The 14,580-nt window shown below is 42.9% G+C and overlaps 1 protein-coding gene across 6 annotated transcripts in view; it reads left to right on the forward strand.

Annotated features, from left to right (window-relative positions):
- The window catches only part of crebbpa (CREB binding lysine acetyltransferase a), a 61,280-nt gene that overhangs the window by 13,125 nt on the left and 33,575 nt on the right, over positions 1 to 14,580 (forward strand). For 3 of the 6 annotated variants that reach the window (XM_084078099.1, XM_084078104.1, XM_084078101.1), the window contains exons 2-4: positions 2,612 to 3,303; positions 8,248 to 8,424; positions 11,949 to 12,213. In XM_084078099.1, the coding sequence (XP_083934225.1) occupies positions 2,612 to 3,303; positions 8,248 to 8,424; positions 11,949 to 12,213 (1,134 nt within the window). The remainder of the gene's footprint in view (positions 1 to 2,611; positions 3,304 to 8,247; positions 8,425 to 11,948; positions 12,214 to 14,580) is intronic. The other 3 variants (XM_084078100.1, XM_084078102.1, XM_084078103.1) reach the window with 3 other exon arrangements.

A 14,580-nucleotide genomic window follows, 5' to 3' on the forward strand; every position in this document is an offset into this window, starting at 1 on the left:
CCGCTGACAGGTGCTGCAGTACGTGCAATGACCAATCACTCTCCCCGCCCGGCTTCCCTCCCCCGAACACGGGCCAATTGTGTTCGCATAGACGCCCGACATAGCCGGTTGCAGCATGGTGGCTTCGAACCCTCTTTTCTAAAGCATATTTTTTGTCAAAATCCGTCCCAATTCGTACGTTTCTCCCAAGACTAAGAGCTCTACCTAAGCTCCTGCCAGATTGGTTGAAACACCTTGGTACTTCTCCTATTCTTTAAAATCTGTTCACCCTCTCATATGTATGCTTCTCAGATCAGTGTTAGGGTGGATTTTACAGTGTAAAGAATGTCTGTCACAACCTGTATCTGTGCAAAAAGTGATTAACGTTCTATTTAAAGCTAAGTTTACCTTGTTTTGGCTGCCATAGTTTGTTGGGTAGGATGCTGAGCCAGGGGAAGGCACCATAGGGGGGTAGGTGGCCTGTTTTCTAACACAGCAGTTTATCGTAATTCCCCATGTTTAACGGTAGGGGCCATGTATTGCACAATGGAGCTTAAATGTTATTTGGATATTACTTGCAGGAGAAGAAATTGGCTTATATATGCTGGCCACAGTAGTAGTACAATCTCAAAAGTTATCAGGCTCTGCCTGGTGGCGGTTCAGCCAGTTAGTACATGGACCACATGCGCCTTGAGTCGCGAGTAACCGAGTCTGACTCCCGTCATGCCACACATGTTTGTCTCCCTTCTGTCAATAGTTTGGCCCTGTTGGGCATCCACTTCCCTAGGAACAAGGCTGCTATTGGTAAGAAGGAAATGGAATTGCTTTTCTCTGCCGCAGCAAGAGAGAAATAGTTTTCCTGTCCGCTTATCTTGATTGTTACTTTACTGTATGGTTGATGCATAAGTAGTGCCTTGTAGTGTAATGGAATACAAGAACCCTCGCCCGGGTCAAATCCGGTGACCTTGGAACGGTCTCCACCAGGTATTCATAAACGTAGCCTCAGTAAAACTACGTCTAAACCTAACCTTATTCCTAACCTTAACCTCAGTAAAACGAATACAAGAACTGCTGGGGGCGTGTGGTCCGTGGGAAAAATGGGGGCGAGTGTGTTTTGGGGCAAGCGTTTCCGGTTTCCGTATAAAGACGTACCGTTTCCAACTGGAGTTAGTAATGTGTAGTATATTTTATTTTGTAACTAACTACTGGGCACACACTGCTCATCTCCAATGGCTTTGACTGTAACTTCCACACCATTCTCTTCTTATACTGGGGACACATGATGAACTGGGGAATGAACAGTCTAGGACTCTGTTGTCTGCTTCTTTTTGAAACATCGGAATCGAAAAAGTATTCTTTTTAGTGGCACCAGTGTGACTGAGGGACAATTATCTAGCATTATCAAATTCAAAACTCGTATACAACCAGTTTGCTTGCAGTCTTGAGCCCTCATAAATGGTATAGAGTTATTCAAATGTACTTAATGTTTTTTTCTCAATGCTTTGCCAATTAGCCTAATTAGTGTGCTAATTGTCAACAAGAAACTGCCATCTCTGCTTTGCTTTATGGATGCTGTATGGTGCCAGAAAATGTACCCTCCCAGTGTCCATATTCACACACACCTGCCACTTTTGTCTTAATCATTTCATGCTTAAAACACACCACAGTCCCTGGTATGCCGGCATTATGCTCACACTTCACAGTGGTGTGACACAAATATTCTTCCCCAATTACAGCTTGACTCATTACTGTCACTGTTTGTCAGGCATCTTGAGTTCTGTCGTTTATCACTGTCTTGTTAATCACACTGCATCTCTGATGATGCTGTACCAGATTGTGGTGAAGAAGTGCCAGTGAGCACATTAACCCATTAAGACCGAGAACGCATCTGTGTCATTTTCCGAATTTCTTTGGTGGCAGAAATCTCACCGATGCGCTGTGCTGTTTAAAGCTGTAGACTCCACGACGAGCAATCCATGAAAAACAATGCATGTGTGCAGGGTGCGCGATGGTCCTGGCTAAAGCCTGGAACAACAACATGTCTCATGCGAGTCACCATTGCAGAGCGATCGCACATCGAGACTCGTTTTGGCCACTGTAAAAAGTTAAGGAGATACAGAGGTTTTTAGCAAGGAGATAGAATGGAAGCGGATGGGAGCCAGATTTTTTGGCACGGTGATCCATCTGTCTCTTACTTCTTAGAGTGTTCATGGGTGATTCCAGGGCTGCACTAGCCCCGCCCCCCGCCCCCCCCCCCCCCTTGTGGAAAAAAACAAAAAGGTAAAAAAAAAGTGTATTTACGTTTTTTTGGCTTTTTGGCAAAACCCTTTGGCACACATGTCAGAGTTTTGTGTGCAAATATGGTGAACAATATTCAGTGACCTATTGTTTTTTGTCAGCATGAGGTATCACTTGTTTCATTAAGTGAGATACATGATGCTGTGTCAAATAGGATAAAAGTAGCCTACTGATGATTTGTTAACTCCTAAATGTTGCTTATAATCTGTTGATATGATATTCTTTATGTAAGCAATCTCAACCTTGGTTTGCATTAACTGTCATTTCTCTTTTCCTCCTTCCTCCTGCCCTTCTACCCCATGTCGCTTCTATGCTTCACTCCATCTCCTCATAGATCTCGGTTCTCTGTCCTGGGATGATCTGGAGAATGACCTGCCAGATGAGCTGATTCCCAATGGCGGAGACCTGGGTCTATTGGGTGGCATGCCCTCCAATGGGAGCACTGGTGCTGGTGGACCAGGTGGCAGCACCATTGTCCCAGATGCGGCCGCCAAGCACAAGCAGCTGTCGGAGCTCCTGCGAGCAGGCAGCACCTCCGGCCTCACAGGCGCAGGGCTGAACTCAGCCAGTCCTCAGTCTGGTGGCATGGGGGCTCAGCTGGGCACGCCACTGGGCAAGAGCCCCCTGGGCCAGGGCTCACCCAACAACCACCCGTCCCCCCAGGCCCAGAAAGCGGGTACGCCCACTGGAGTAGCGGGGCAGAATAATGGCAACAACACAGCAGCTATGGGCCTAAACACTGCAGGCTTCAACCAGGCAATGATGAACAACAGCCAGAACCATGCAGGACTCTTGGCCCAGGGAGGACAGCCGCAGCCTGGGCAAGTGATGAATGGCGGCCTGGGACCTGGGCCTGGGGCTGGGAGAGGCCGAGGAGCTGGGGTGGCAGGCATGCAATACCCGGGACAGACACCAGGTACAGGAGGGGCAGGGAGCGCGTTGGCAGAGACACTAACCCAGGGAGGCCAGCAGATGGGAGCTCATGCCACCATCAACGCAGCCCAGCAGGGTGGCAACATGAACAAGGTGAGTCATATTACCACACTTAAATACACCACTCCTTTTGCTTTGAAGGACTGCATAGTTGTTGCGCATGTGGTTAAAGGATTGGACTGATGGCGTCATTTGCTCTGAATCATAATTGGTACAGAATCATCTATTTTTTTAATTCCAAGCTCTTGGACAATGGAGATGGGTGGAAATTGTTCATCTCTCATACTGGTAATAAGTATATATAATAACTGGTAAAAAAAAACTGGATACATTTGGGATAATACTTGACTCCTTACACACCCTCCAAGAAATGTGTGTGAAGTAAGAATACTGTGCAGACAAATTTCCTGGTCAGCACAGTATTAATCTCGTATGCGTGTTTCTTGTGTCCGACTTTACGTGGCATTAAATTGGCTTGTTAATGAGAACGGAGATGTTCCGAGGCAACCATAAAACCGCCCAGGCTTAGTTGGCTTGATATATTCACTACAGCAGGCCCCCAGAGTCAGGGAGAACGATATTAAAGACCTCTCAATGCCTGTCACACTCCAAATTACTTGTGAGAGAGAGACTAAGGGCCCTATTTGGCGTGCCGCCTAAAGGTCGTAACAGACGGGAAGCGGTGGACACGGGCGTTACCGCTCGGATCAGCGGGGATCGACTGTTGTTTTGTCCTCCTGCGCATAGTGGGGGGGGGAGCTGACCATAATCCAGCTCTTGCCGCCCGCGCGAGTGTGCACAAACGAGCACGAGAATTTCACGGGACCGCGCCCGCTCGCCTCAACTTCACCGCGCGTCCCAAATAATCGCCCGCCTCTCATTGAAAATGAATTACATAGGTGTGTCGGCCGCTTCCCGTCTGAAATGACCTTTTATCCCTAAACTTATTAGCCATATTTTACTATTTTGAAAAACATTTTAAAATAGTTCAAATAGCCGATCTACAAGCTCACAACGTGTCGATGTGGATCGGCTAGTTGAACTATTTTAAAATGTTTTTCAAGATAGGGCCCTTTGTGTGCTTTGATTTAGTTTAGGAATGCAGTACACTACATTCACCACTTGGAAGGTGCTAAATATTGGTTTGGCCAATATATCGGCCATTATTTGACTTTTTTGATAACATTGGTATTGACGATGGTGCATCATATGTGTCCCGATATTTTTAAGTCAAAATAAAATTTCTCCCCAGAGCAAGCGGGCAGGCATTTGCACAGCAGACCTGGGTTCAAATCCAGGGTAGAACAGAAAAGTTACATAGTGCAGCTTTAAGTGCCCAAAATCTCTTCTGCCCGGTTCTCCTCATTGGCTGGAACAACTGATCTACATTTGCACACAGCCATTGACGATTACCATGTGCACGGGACACCAAAGCCCGTGTTTCGCTTTCCCCAAATGTTGCTGTTTATTAGCGTTTTTGTGTTTGCTGGCTCCCAGGTTGCCAAATTATGTGCGTCAAACAAGCGCCAGCGGATCATGACGCATGCGTGGTGCTCATACCCCCCGACGGGGTATGGTCTAGTATGACTAATTCTACACTGGTGTAGTTTCCCAGGAAATCAAAAGGAAGTAATTATGTTCTCCTGGTTGAGAGGTTGGATCCAGCACACTGGACTTGTCAGTGACCACAACACAAAGAGGAGGGCGGCTAGCTAGTTTTAGGGGGAGATTATGCATGTATGCAATTCATTGTCACACACCTACTGTCTGTTGTAACCACAACACAGAGATGAACAATTTATGTAAAAACAGGGCTGCAACAGTTAATCCAACTAATCCATTTATCCATCAATTCGTTGATATTAAGAAAAAAGTCTTTGCTTTTCTTTTTCTTTTGTTGGTGAAAGTTACAGAAGTGCATATGGTGGTGTATAAAATGAATTGTAATGAATTTGTCATACAAACACAATACTCATTGTTAAACTTTAGGCTAGTTAAATATACCATACCAGTCTAACTTTTCTGTTGCACGTCACTTCAGCTTTGTGTGCTAGGGGGAGAGAAAGTCCATTATTGAATATATGGGGTATGTCTTCTGTGTGTCTGATTACTACTAAGTACTTCAGATATTTAGAGATCATTTTCAATCGAAAATATACACATACAAAACATCCTCTGTTGTTTGTACATGTCTTTGAATAGCATAAGTGGACTGTGAAGTCCAATGGGACTACAAAAGTGTATTGGACCAAAGTATTTAATACATCATAAAAAAATTGCATTCATCAAAATTCAAAAAGCAATTGATAAAATAATTGCTAATAATAAAATAATCGATAGTTGCAGCTCCAATGTAAAAGTATAAACTCTGGGACCATACTTATCTGAACAGAGAAGTCCATGTGTCTTTGTGTTTTGTGAAGCTGAACCAGACTTGTGCGATTACCTTCTCACCAACAGCTCTGGGAGAGCAAATTGAGGGCAGGAAAAGACAGCCTTTGTCACAGAGAGCATGGCTTTCCTATTGTGTTTTAAGTGCAGGTTGTAAATCTCATCCTGGGTGCGCGTGTGTGTGACACTAGCATCAGCCACTCCCGCCCCCTGTATTGTTCATGATTGTGTGACTGTGGAGTGTGGACGTTACCTTCTTTTCTTTCTCTGGCATACTGACTGGGTCTTTGCTCTGTCTATCACTTCAGCACTTGGGAAGCAAGGGCATTGTAAATCACAGAAGAACTGAGTGCAAATGGGGAAAAGATACAAAGAGACTAATCCAGCTGCACACAAACCAGGTCCCCCCCCCCTCCTTCTGGCAGCAGAGTGGGAAGATTAGTTTTGGCACCCTTGTTGCCGCCTGGCGTTGTGTGGATTGATTGAATGAGCAAGGGAGTGAATGGAAGACTGCTCTGTGTGTGTGTGTCCCCGTGTGTGTGTGTGTGTGTGTGTGTGTGTGTGTGTGTGTGTGTCCATGGACATCTCAGCTGGGTCTGTTGGCTTGCTTTCAACAGCCTGGGGGGAGGCTTCCTGGCATGGCTTAGTCTGGTGTGGGTTGTCAGCAGCCGAGGGGATGAAGGAGTAGACCTGAGTAAGTCAATGGATGGAACAAGGGCAGGCATGGTACTAATGGGGATTTGTTTCCCATTGGAACCACACATGCTAATGCTAAAAATGTATTCAATCATTTGTTTCTGCAGAGCACTTATGCTGGTCTTTTTTTGTGGCAGGAAAGAGATGAAGGCAGAGACTGGGGTATACAGAAAAATGAAAGAAAGGAGGGAGAGAAAAAAGCTATGATTTTAATTCGTCATCGCTCATCGGTGCAGAAAACCTTTTGTCCACAGTCGATAATGGTGCTTTCATTATTTCAGCAGCCAACAAAACCTTATGGTTTGTCCTGCGGTTCCGCTAGTTACATAAAACCTCCACTCCTCAGGAGTGAGAAAAATGAACAGAGAGGAGGATAGAGGGCCAGAAAGTAATTCTAGATGTTGGGGTTTTTGAAGCGTGTTCCTGCCAAAAAACGTTGTCATGCTGAGCTGCAGTGAGCCAAATTATCACTGACCAGTGCCATGCCAGATTGGACTCGACTGGGTGAAGTAATCCAAGCACGACTCGGATTTGCCCTGCACTAGCAGAGGGGGTCTTGTAGTAACAAATTGTTTTTTAGTTGGCACGATCATGCCAACTGTAATTGGCTTGATGGTGTTGTTTGCATTTAGTTAAGCAGTCAGAGGCAGAACAGCACTTTGTAAAAGTCCATGAGCAGCTTTCACACCAACTGTCAACTGCAAATAGGTGCATTCATTCAAGGCTGTCAGTTTTTCCCTCTAATCCCATTCAAATTTCAATTATTTATTATTTTTAATATTTGAATATGTTCAAATATGTTATATAATTATATAAAATAATGTATAGTTGTACAATAATAAACACCCACGTGCACACACACAAATGCTATAATAACAGGCTAAACAAAATGGTGAAACCAAATATATTAGTTAAGGGTTATGGCTTTAATTTAGATTCATTTTTGGGTTTTTTGATAAGAGGACAGTTATGCTTCAACTTCTTACCGTGCGTCAATTCCATTGATTGACCAGATCTGTAGGGGCGCAGTGGAGTAACACTTTTTTTTTCATCCGGTGGAATATTTTCTTTTCTGGCCAAAACGTGTATTTTAGACGTGATTCCCAGAGTGTTCCCACTAAGGAAAGTAGGCTTTCAACATATTAAAACCGTCTTTATTTTGGTGAGTAGCGAAAGTGTATTTTATTTTATTACAGTCGAGAGGCTGTACGGGCTCTCCATACACCGTCCCAAGCGCTGATAGGCACATGTCCCCGTTGTAGCGACGTTTCTTGTTTTCATGTTAAATGTTGTGTGTCGTTCGCGGCTCACTTGTCTGTGAGACTTTGACCAATTATAGTGCTTTGAAATCACTGCTTTATGTCAGTGCGTTCCTGCCTAGTGCCTGTTTTTGCTTCGGTGTACACATGCAGTAGGGGTGTGCCGATACACTAATTTCAGGAAACGATACGATACGATATTTGGCTCACAACTTCGATACGATTTCGATACGATACGATACGCACTTTTTTTATTATGAAAATATATGGAGGAGAAAAAAAGAAAATGCAAACAAATAATTCAGTTTTTGCATTATTCAGACATGCAAACTTGTAGCTTTTCAGCTACAATAGCCGTTTTGAATCCAAATAGTATGACACCTGAACCGAAAAAAAAACATGTTGTCACTCTTTTCACTTCGGGGCCGTTTGCATGCCTGATTATTATGATTGTAAAAAAAATAAAAAATAAAAAATAAAAAATAAAAAATAAAAAACGGTATTTTTTTTCCCCAAAACGATACATATCGTCGCGAAAACGTATCGCGATATATCGCGGGACGATATATCGGCACACCCCTAACATGCAGGGAACACAGCTGACCTACAAGCCCACACGGCGTTGCATCACCGTTTTAGATTCTCCTAACCATCTCCTTCCCTGCATTCGTCCAATGTTCTGTCTGTCAAGATGGGTCTGGGTGGTAATGGAGGTCCATTCAGAGCTCAGGCTTATGGCCAAGGGTTCCCAGGACCAGGTCAGCAGCTCAATGCTCAGCAGTTGCAGAATAAGGCTGCCCTTGCCAACAGCCTGCCTCCCTTCCCCAGTGAGCTCAAAGGGGCTACCGTCACCAGTGTGCCAAACATGGTGAGTCCCTGTCTGCAAAAAGATTTTCTTCTAAAAAACGTAGGGTATATATTTGACTACACTAAACCACCTTTCATAGGGTGTCATTGTACAGCGGGGGGTAAACTGACAGTGTAAACGGCTACCACCGATGATACCACTTGATTCTGTTTCATATTCAAATACAATTTTGGCCACTAGATCGAATCAGACTTGAAAATCAAGAAATAAAGAAGACCTTTTCCTCAGTTATCAATTTATTTGACAACACAACACCATAGAATAAATATATTGCACTGTTTTAATCCAAGCAGGTATTACTGGACAAAATTTGAAAATCTGTCATGCAGATAGTATGAAATCCAATTTCACATCTGTTGCGGTCTATTGCAGCAACACAAAACCGTCTTCTATGTTGTCTCAGCCCTAGTGTGTGAGTTGGCATTGGCATGACTTCTAAAGTCAGACTGGTAGCTGCTGGATGCAATTCTCAAAGAGGGAACAAGGTCATTATTTGACACTTTGATTTGTTATTCTGTAGACTGGCGTGTGCGAATGGAATGCACAACCTTCATGGCAACAACCATTATGTCCTTCATATTCAATATTTTCCTGCACATTAATTGCTGGTGAATAATGTAATGATAGTGGTGGGGAATCAGACCTTTGTGGCAATGGCCCACCATGGCTGGGGCGCCGTCCTTTGTTATGGAAACAGGTTTAAAAAAAAGGAAGATCAAGTGTCATTTCAATCGGATGAGCAATTCTTGTCATATGAATGACAGATGGCTAGAACGTCATACATTGCTGGATGGAATGATGGATGGATGGATTGGATGGATGGATGGACACGTTTTTGACTGGGATACCTGCCCAGTCCTACATCTAGATGTCGGAATGTGGGCGTTTAATCAAAATGTGTGCGTTTCGCGTGACTTTTTGTTGGCTCCGATGCTTTGAAGGACAGCCAATGAGATGACAGAAAAAAAAATAATCCATTAAATTACAACTCGGTATCCCAGTCACAATGACATTACTTATGTCATTTGTTCTTGTTACAAGGGAAGATCAGTTTTGGAAAAGTCTTGATGATGATTTGAAAGTATTCCCTTTCTTTGCCGCTGTACAGGTGTTGCAGAAAGATTTCTGGAATTTATGGATGGATGAAACAATGGACGATCAGTTTTGGAAAAGTCTTGTGAAATTATTTTGTTTGTCAGAAAGTTTGAAGTTACAATGGGTTTGTATAGGAAGGGGGCGTGTCTGATGAAATGTATATCAAATATCTAAATACTGAATCAAGCAACTTGAAAACGGTCTGGGGGGCTCACAAAAGTCTGAGTAGACGATAAAATGACCCAATGTTTTTTTGAAAGTGAAATATCCCTTTAATTTCTGCCAGTGGCTTGTAACAACAGGTTTATGGTATTCAGTCTTCTTCGGATACAGGGATTCCCAATGTGACGGAATCCCTGGGGTTCTTGAGCTACCTCTAGTCTGCCAGAGGAAAAATGTAATGGTGGTTTAATGGATGTAATAATTACATAATTACATTCAAGTTTTTTAAATGGGACTTTTTCATTAATTAAAAGCATGCAATTAAAACATTTCCTTTGTAACGTTTTGCACTTAAGCTGCAATTTCGATCATTTTAATTAATGTAATTTTCTTTAATTTGGCTCAGTTATTACAGCATCCCCCCATCATCATCTCTCATGATGATGGGGGCCTCTCTGCCAGTGAGCCTGTGCGTGTGTCCTTGCCCTCACCCTTCCTCTTTGCTATTTAAAAGTGACGTTTGTAAAGCACAATAAAGCACGTTGAATGGCTTTGTTGATGAAATGTGCTATACAAGAAGTGTGGTGTGAGTGATTATTATTTGTGCATGTTTAATGCCTTCAATGTGGCTATATAAATAGGGTGCATCAGCCCAGTTCGGATGTACAGGGTTCCCACGGTCATGACATTCCTGGAAATATTTTTTAACTAAAGAAATATATTTTCCAGGCCTGGAAAAGGTTTGGAGTTAATCAAATGTTTTGGAAAATGTTTGTATATAATTTGCAGTTTTTGGTTATTGAAAAAAAGAAATGTCCCAAAACATGTCTAGCATTACGTGAAATAAGTGTGGCCTAATGTATACAGGACGTCGCGTTGCACCATAACACGTTGTTAGTTTGTAGATCTGTTCTGTTTGTCACATGACACCTTTGCTCGAGTCTGTCTTGGTGCATTGATAGAACACTGGTGGATATAGCCTCAATATTGCACCATATGATTGCTATAGGCCTGGAAATGGGGTAAAATACTAAAGTTTTGAAAATTCATTGTTAAAAATGTTTAGGAACCCTGGATGTAGAATGCCTAAAATGCCTGGGAACCGCTGGCCTAGCACTGTGGTTCTCAATCTGTGGAGTGGGACCCCCAGGGGGCTCCCTACATGATGTTGGGGGGTGGGTCCCCAGATGACGTGAAGTGACAATTTAAGGACTTAAAGAAAAGAAATAGGCCATTACTGCATCAAAAGTAATCAACAAACTATACTCGCAAAGCAAGGCGCTGTGAGCTTGTAGGTCTGCTGTTTTCACAATATTTATCTGTGGAAGTGAGTCAAACTAAATGTAATGCCTACAATTCCAAGTGCTTGTCAGGGTGGGGGTCCCCTGTTAAAGTATGATCATTTTGTGGGGTCGTGGCCTGAAAAGACCACTGGTTGTGTGTGCTAGAGAAACAAGCATTTTTGATGATCACCTCAGTCCAATACTTTAATTTTATATTGCATTTAACCATTAGTTGTCATAGGTGTTTCTTTGACTGGCAGTGGCAGCTGTTATGCTATTAGACTGTGATCAATTCACTTTGCAGGTTGTCGATCCAGTGTGGCTCTAGAGCGGATACGGAAACGGTGCGTGACTGTGCATGTACAGTCTGTGTGTGTAACCTACCGTATATAGTAGGTGGGATCTAGATCGAATCAGACTGTTTTTGTTTGGAACAGAAACCAGACTTTCCTCAGGTACTATGGAAAGCCTGGTGATATGAGGTTATTTGCGATAATTCAAGTTAATAATTTCAAGTTGGAGCATTTACTCCTATGATTTTGGAACCCATCAACACAGCTATTTGACATGTTCAGTAGGTGAGTAGCTAGCCTAGCCTTACTTAGCCTGGGACCAGACGAATCTGCGAGTGCAAAAAAAAAATGCACTCTGGGATTTGGGTCTGGCACCGCTCCATAGAGAATCCATTTCCTGCTCCAGAAGACGTGTGTAACCAATCAGGGCCCAGTATTCGAATATGGGAGACTGTAATTGGTAGTTGGTTGTAGGTCTAACCAATTGCGTCGAGGGCCATTGTTTTGGCTCCAGCTAACGCTGTGACATATTCATGATGTAGGCAGATAAAGGGTATTTTAGTCCATTGTGGCCTGGCACTTATGCCCAGTATTAAATTGATGCGTCACTACTATGGATGTCTGAGTTGTGATTATCATCAGTCATTTTTTGATCCAGTGTATTAAGGGTGGGCTTTCCTTCACTGTGCAGCAGCTCCAGCAGCAACCCCAGCAGCAGGCCGCCATGTTGTCCCTGGCTGCCGGCGGTGTGGCGGTCCCGGCAACCGGCCCCACGGCCGACCCAGAGAAGCGCAAGCTTATCCAGCAGCAGCTGGTTCTGCTGCTCCATGCACACAAGTGTCAGCGGCGGGAGCAGGCCAACGGGGAGGTGAGGGCCTGCGCCCTGCCCCACTGCCGTACCATGAAGAACGTCCTCAACCACATGACCCACTGCCAGGCTGGGAAGTCCTGCCAGGGTGAGTCCAAGATGCAGCATTCATCATATAGGAATGAACAGTAGAGTTCAGTAAAACTTTTAGTTAGTTAGTGATTTAGACTGTGTTAATGCGTGGTTGTGTTGTGTTGACCCCTAACCATTTCACTGCAGCCATTTTGAAAAGGGAAACAGCCTAACTTAATCATTAATGAATTCATTGTAGGTGTGTTTCATTTAGGTGATGATTTTGAACATAAATGCCACAGTTGAGGAGATTGTACATTCAGTCATTGACTGGACATTTCCACATTTTGCGGGGAAATCCACTGAATACCCACTAGAGCCCTGCTAATTGATTTTTTTTCAGGTTTTTATTCATTTCAACAATCCAGGTTTAAAATATTTTTTTGTCTAGATTAGAAGATGTTTTAGTGAGAAACTGTATTGTTAAGTTGTTTATTTCCTCAGTTGTTTTTTCAGTGTGTGCATACAGTAGGCTTATCATTGTCTGGGTTCTGTTGGCAGCAAACCTAAGGCAGAAAGACATGACAACTGTATACAGTACATCAATATTTGTTTACTTATCGCGAGTCATATCATCATCGCAATATTCAACATTGTCATCGCACATTGTACGTTTTCCTAATATCGTGCAGCCCTAGCTGCTTCCACTGTTCTCGAGCACTGCTCGTCGGATCGAATTCAGACTCAACATTACACTTTCATACAACTGCCAAGTGTGAAGTCGATTGGATGAGCAGTACTTGTGACATAGCTAGCCAGACATCATCCTGAGAAAAAGAAAAGAAATATCTCCAATTTTGATTTTGTTTTATTTTATTAAGAATCCCCATCAACTGTTGCCATGGCGACCAGTACTGGGGTACACTTCTTTTTATGTGACACACATTTTATTTTAATTCTGTCCTTTCTCTATTCCCTTCCTTTTTTCTGCCTGCTGTCCATGTGAGGCCGGTAGCTTGCCCTGGGCCAGATGCTGTTGCATACGCTTCCCTTCGCCCCTTGTTGGTCACGCCACATGTCGTGGCCTAATCCAGACATGACATGGGGGGGGATTTCCACCTTCCACAAAACATAGCCCCGTCAGCCTGCCTGTTGAGTTTAGTCTTCTCCGCAGCGAGAGCTTGGAAGCGAGAGATTGGAATGGTTCCCTAATAAGGCTGCAACTATCAATTATTGTCTTAGCGATTATTCTATTGATCTTTTTTTTATTATTTATCGAATATTATTTTTGACAAAATGAATCGATTTTCCTTTGTTTGAATAGACTAAATTGATTAGTCGACTCACTTTAAGCCATACTTTAAACTTAGCCGTACAATGAAGTCGCAAAAATACCAGTCTACAAGCCTATAATGACATGCCCAACTTAGGGATGCCAGTTGAAACTGTTGCAGCCCTATTGGACTTAATTGTCCATTTATGCTGTATTTATTTTACTGTTATAGAAAAGATCTCCCACAAATTAGATTATTTTATGAAAATCGATTGTTTTGTGTAATCGATTAAATTAGTCAAATTAACTGTTGCACCCCACCTTGGAATTTATTCGGTATATTGGAATTTGAAGCTCAATCCCAGGATGCAGACGATTTGTCTGGATGTGAGTTTCTAGTCCCTGCAAAGTTAGAGGTGTAACTTTGGCAGGGTCCCCACGGTCATGAAATTCCTGGAAATATTTTGAAATAAAAAATAAAAAAATCCAGTACTGGAAAAGGTTTGAAATTGATCAAACATCATCAAAGGTCCTGGAATTTATCAAGGGTCCTGGAAAAATATTTGGCTATGCATTGTTTTTGGCTATTGATTTTGTTAAAACAAAACATTTTCATAAACATGAATAATATTACACGAAATATGTAACATAAGTAGTTTTTCGCCGAACGGGCTGTGTGACGGCAGCCTAATAATGTATGTCTCAAACTTTATTTTTGCTACGCTGCCTATCTTTGGGCATTCTACATAGGAGTAAGAGACACATTATTGCGCCGAATGATTGTTATATAGGCCTGGAAATTGGGCTAAATATTCTGGAAAAGTTTTGGAAAAGTTTTGGAAATTCATTGCTAAAAATGTGTGGGGACCCTGCTTTGGGAACGGTGTGTTTTTAAAACACATAGAGCCGTGACCCTGTGAAGAGTTAACGATAAAGCACACTCTCTCTCCACTCAATTTCCCTCGCTTTGTTTTTCTCTGGTGGCGTGCAAGTAAACAACAGAAGAATACCTTGTCCACCATTATGTTTTTCCAAAAGTGTTTGCTGATAATACTGCACCGAATATCCAAGAAGAGCTAGTAAAAATCTAATCCACACAAGGTTGCCAAGTTGAGTCATTGTTCTCATCATTGCAAATGCGGTGAAGTTACAGTAGCATGTTGTCATTTG

The sequence above is a fragment of the Gymnoscopelus microlampas genome (assembly GCF_963454915.1).
Source record: "Gymnoscopelus microlampas genome assembly, chromosome: 2".
Classification (NCBI taxonomy): domain Eukaryota; kingdom Metazoa; phylum Chordata; class Actinopteri; order Myctophiformes; family Myctophidae; genus Gymnoscopelus; species Gymnoscopelus microlampas.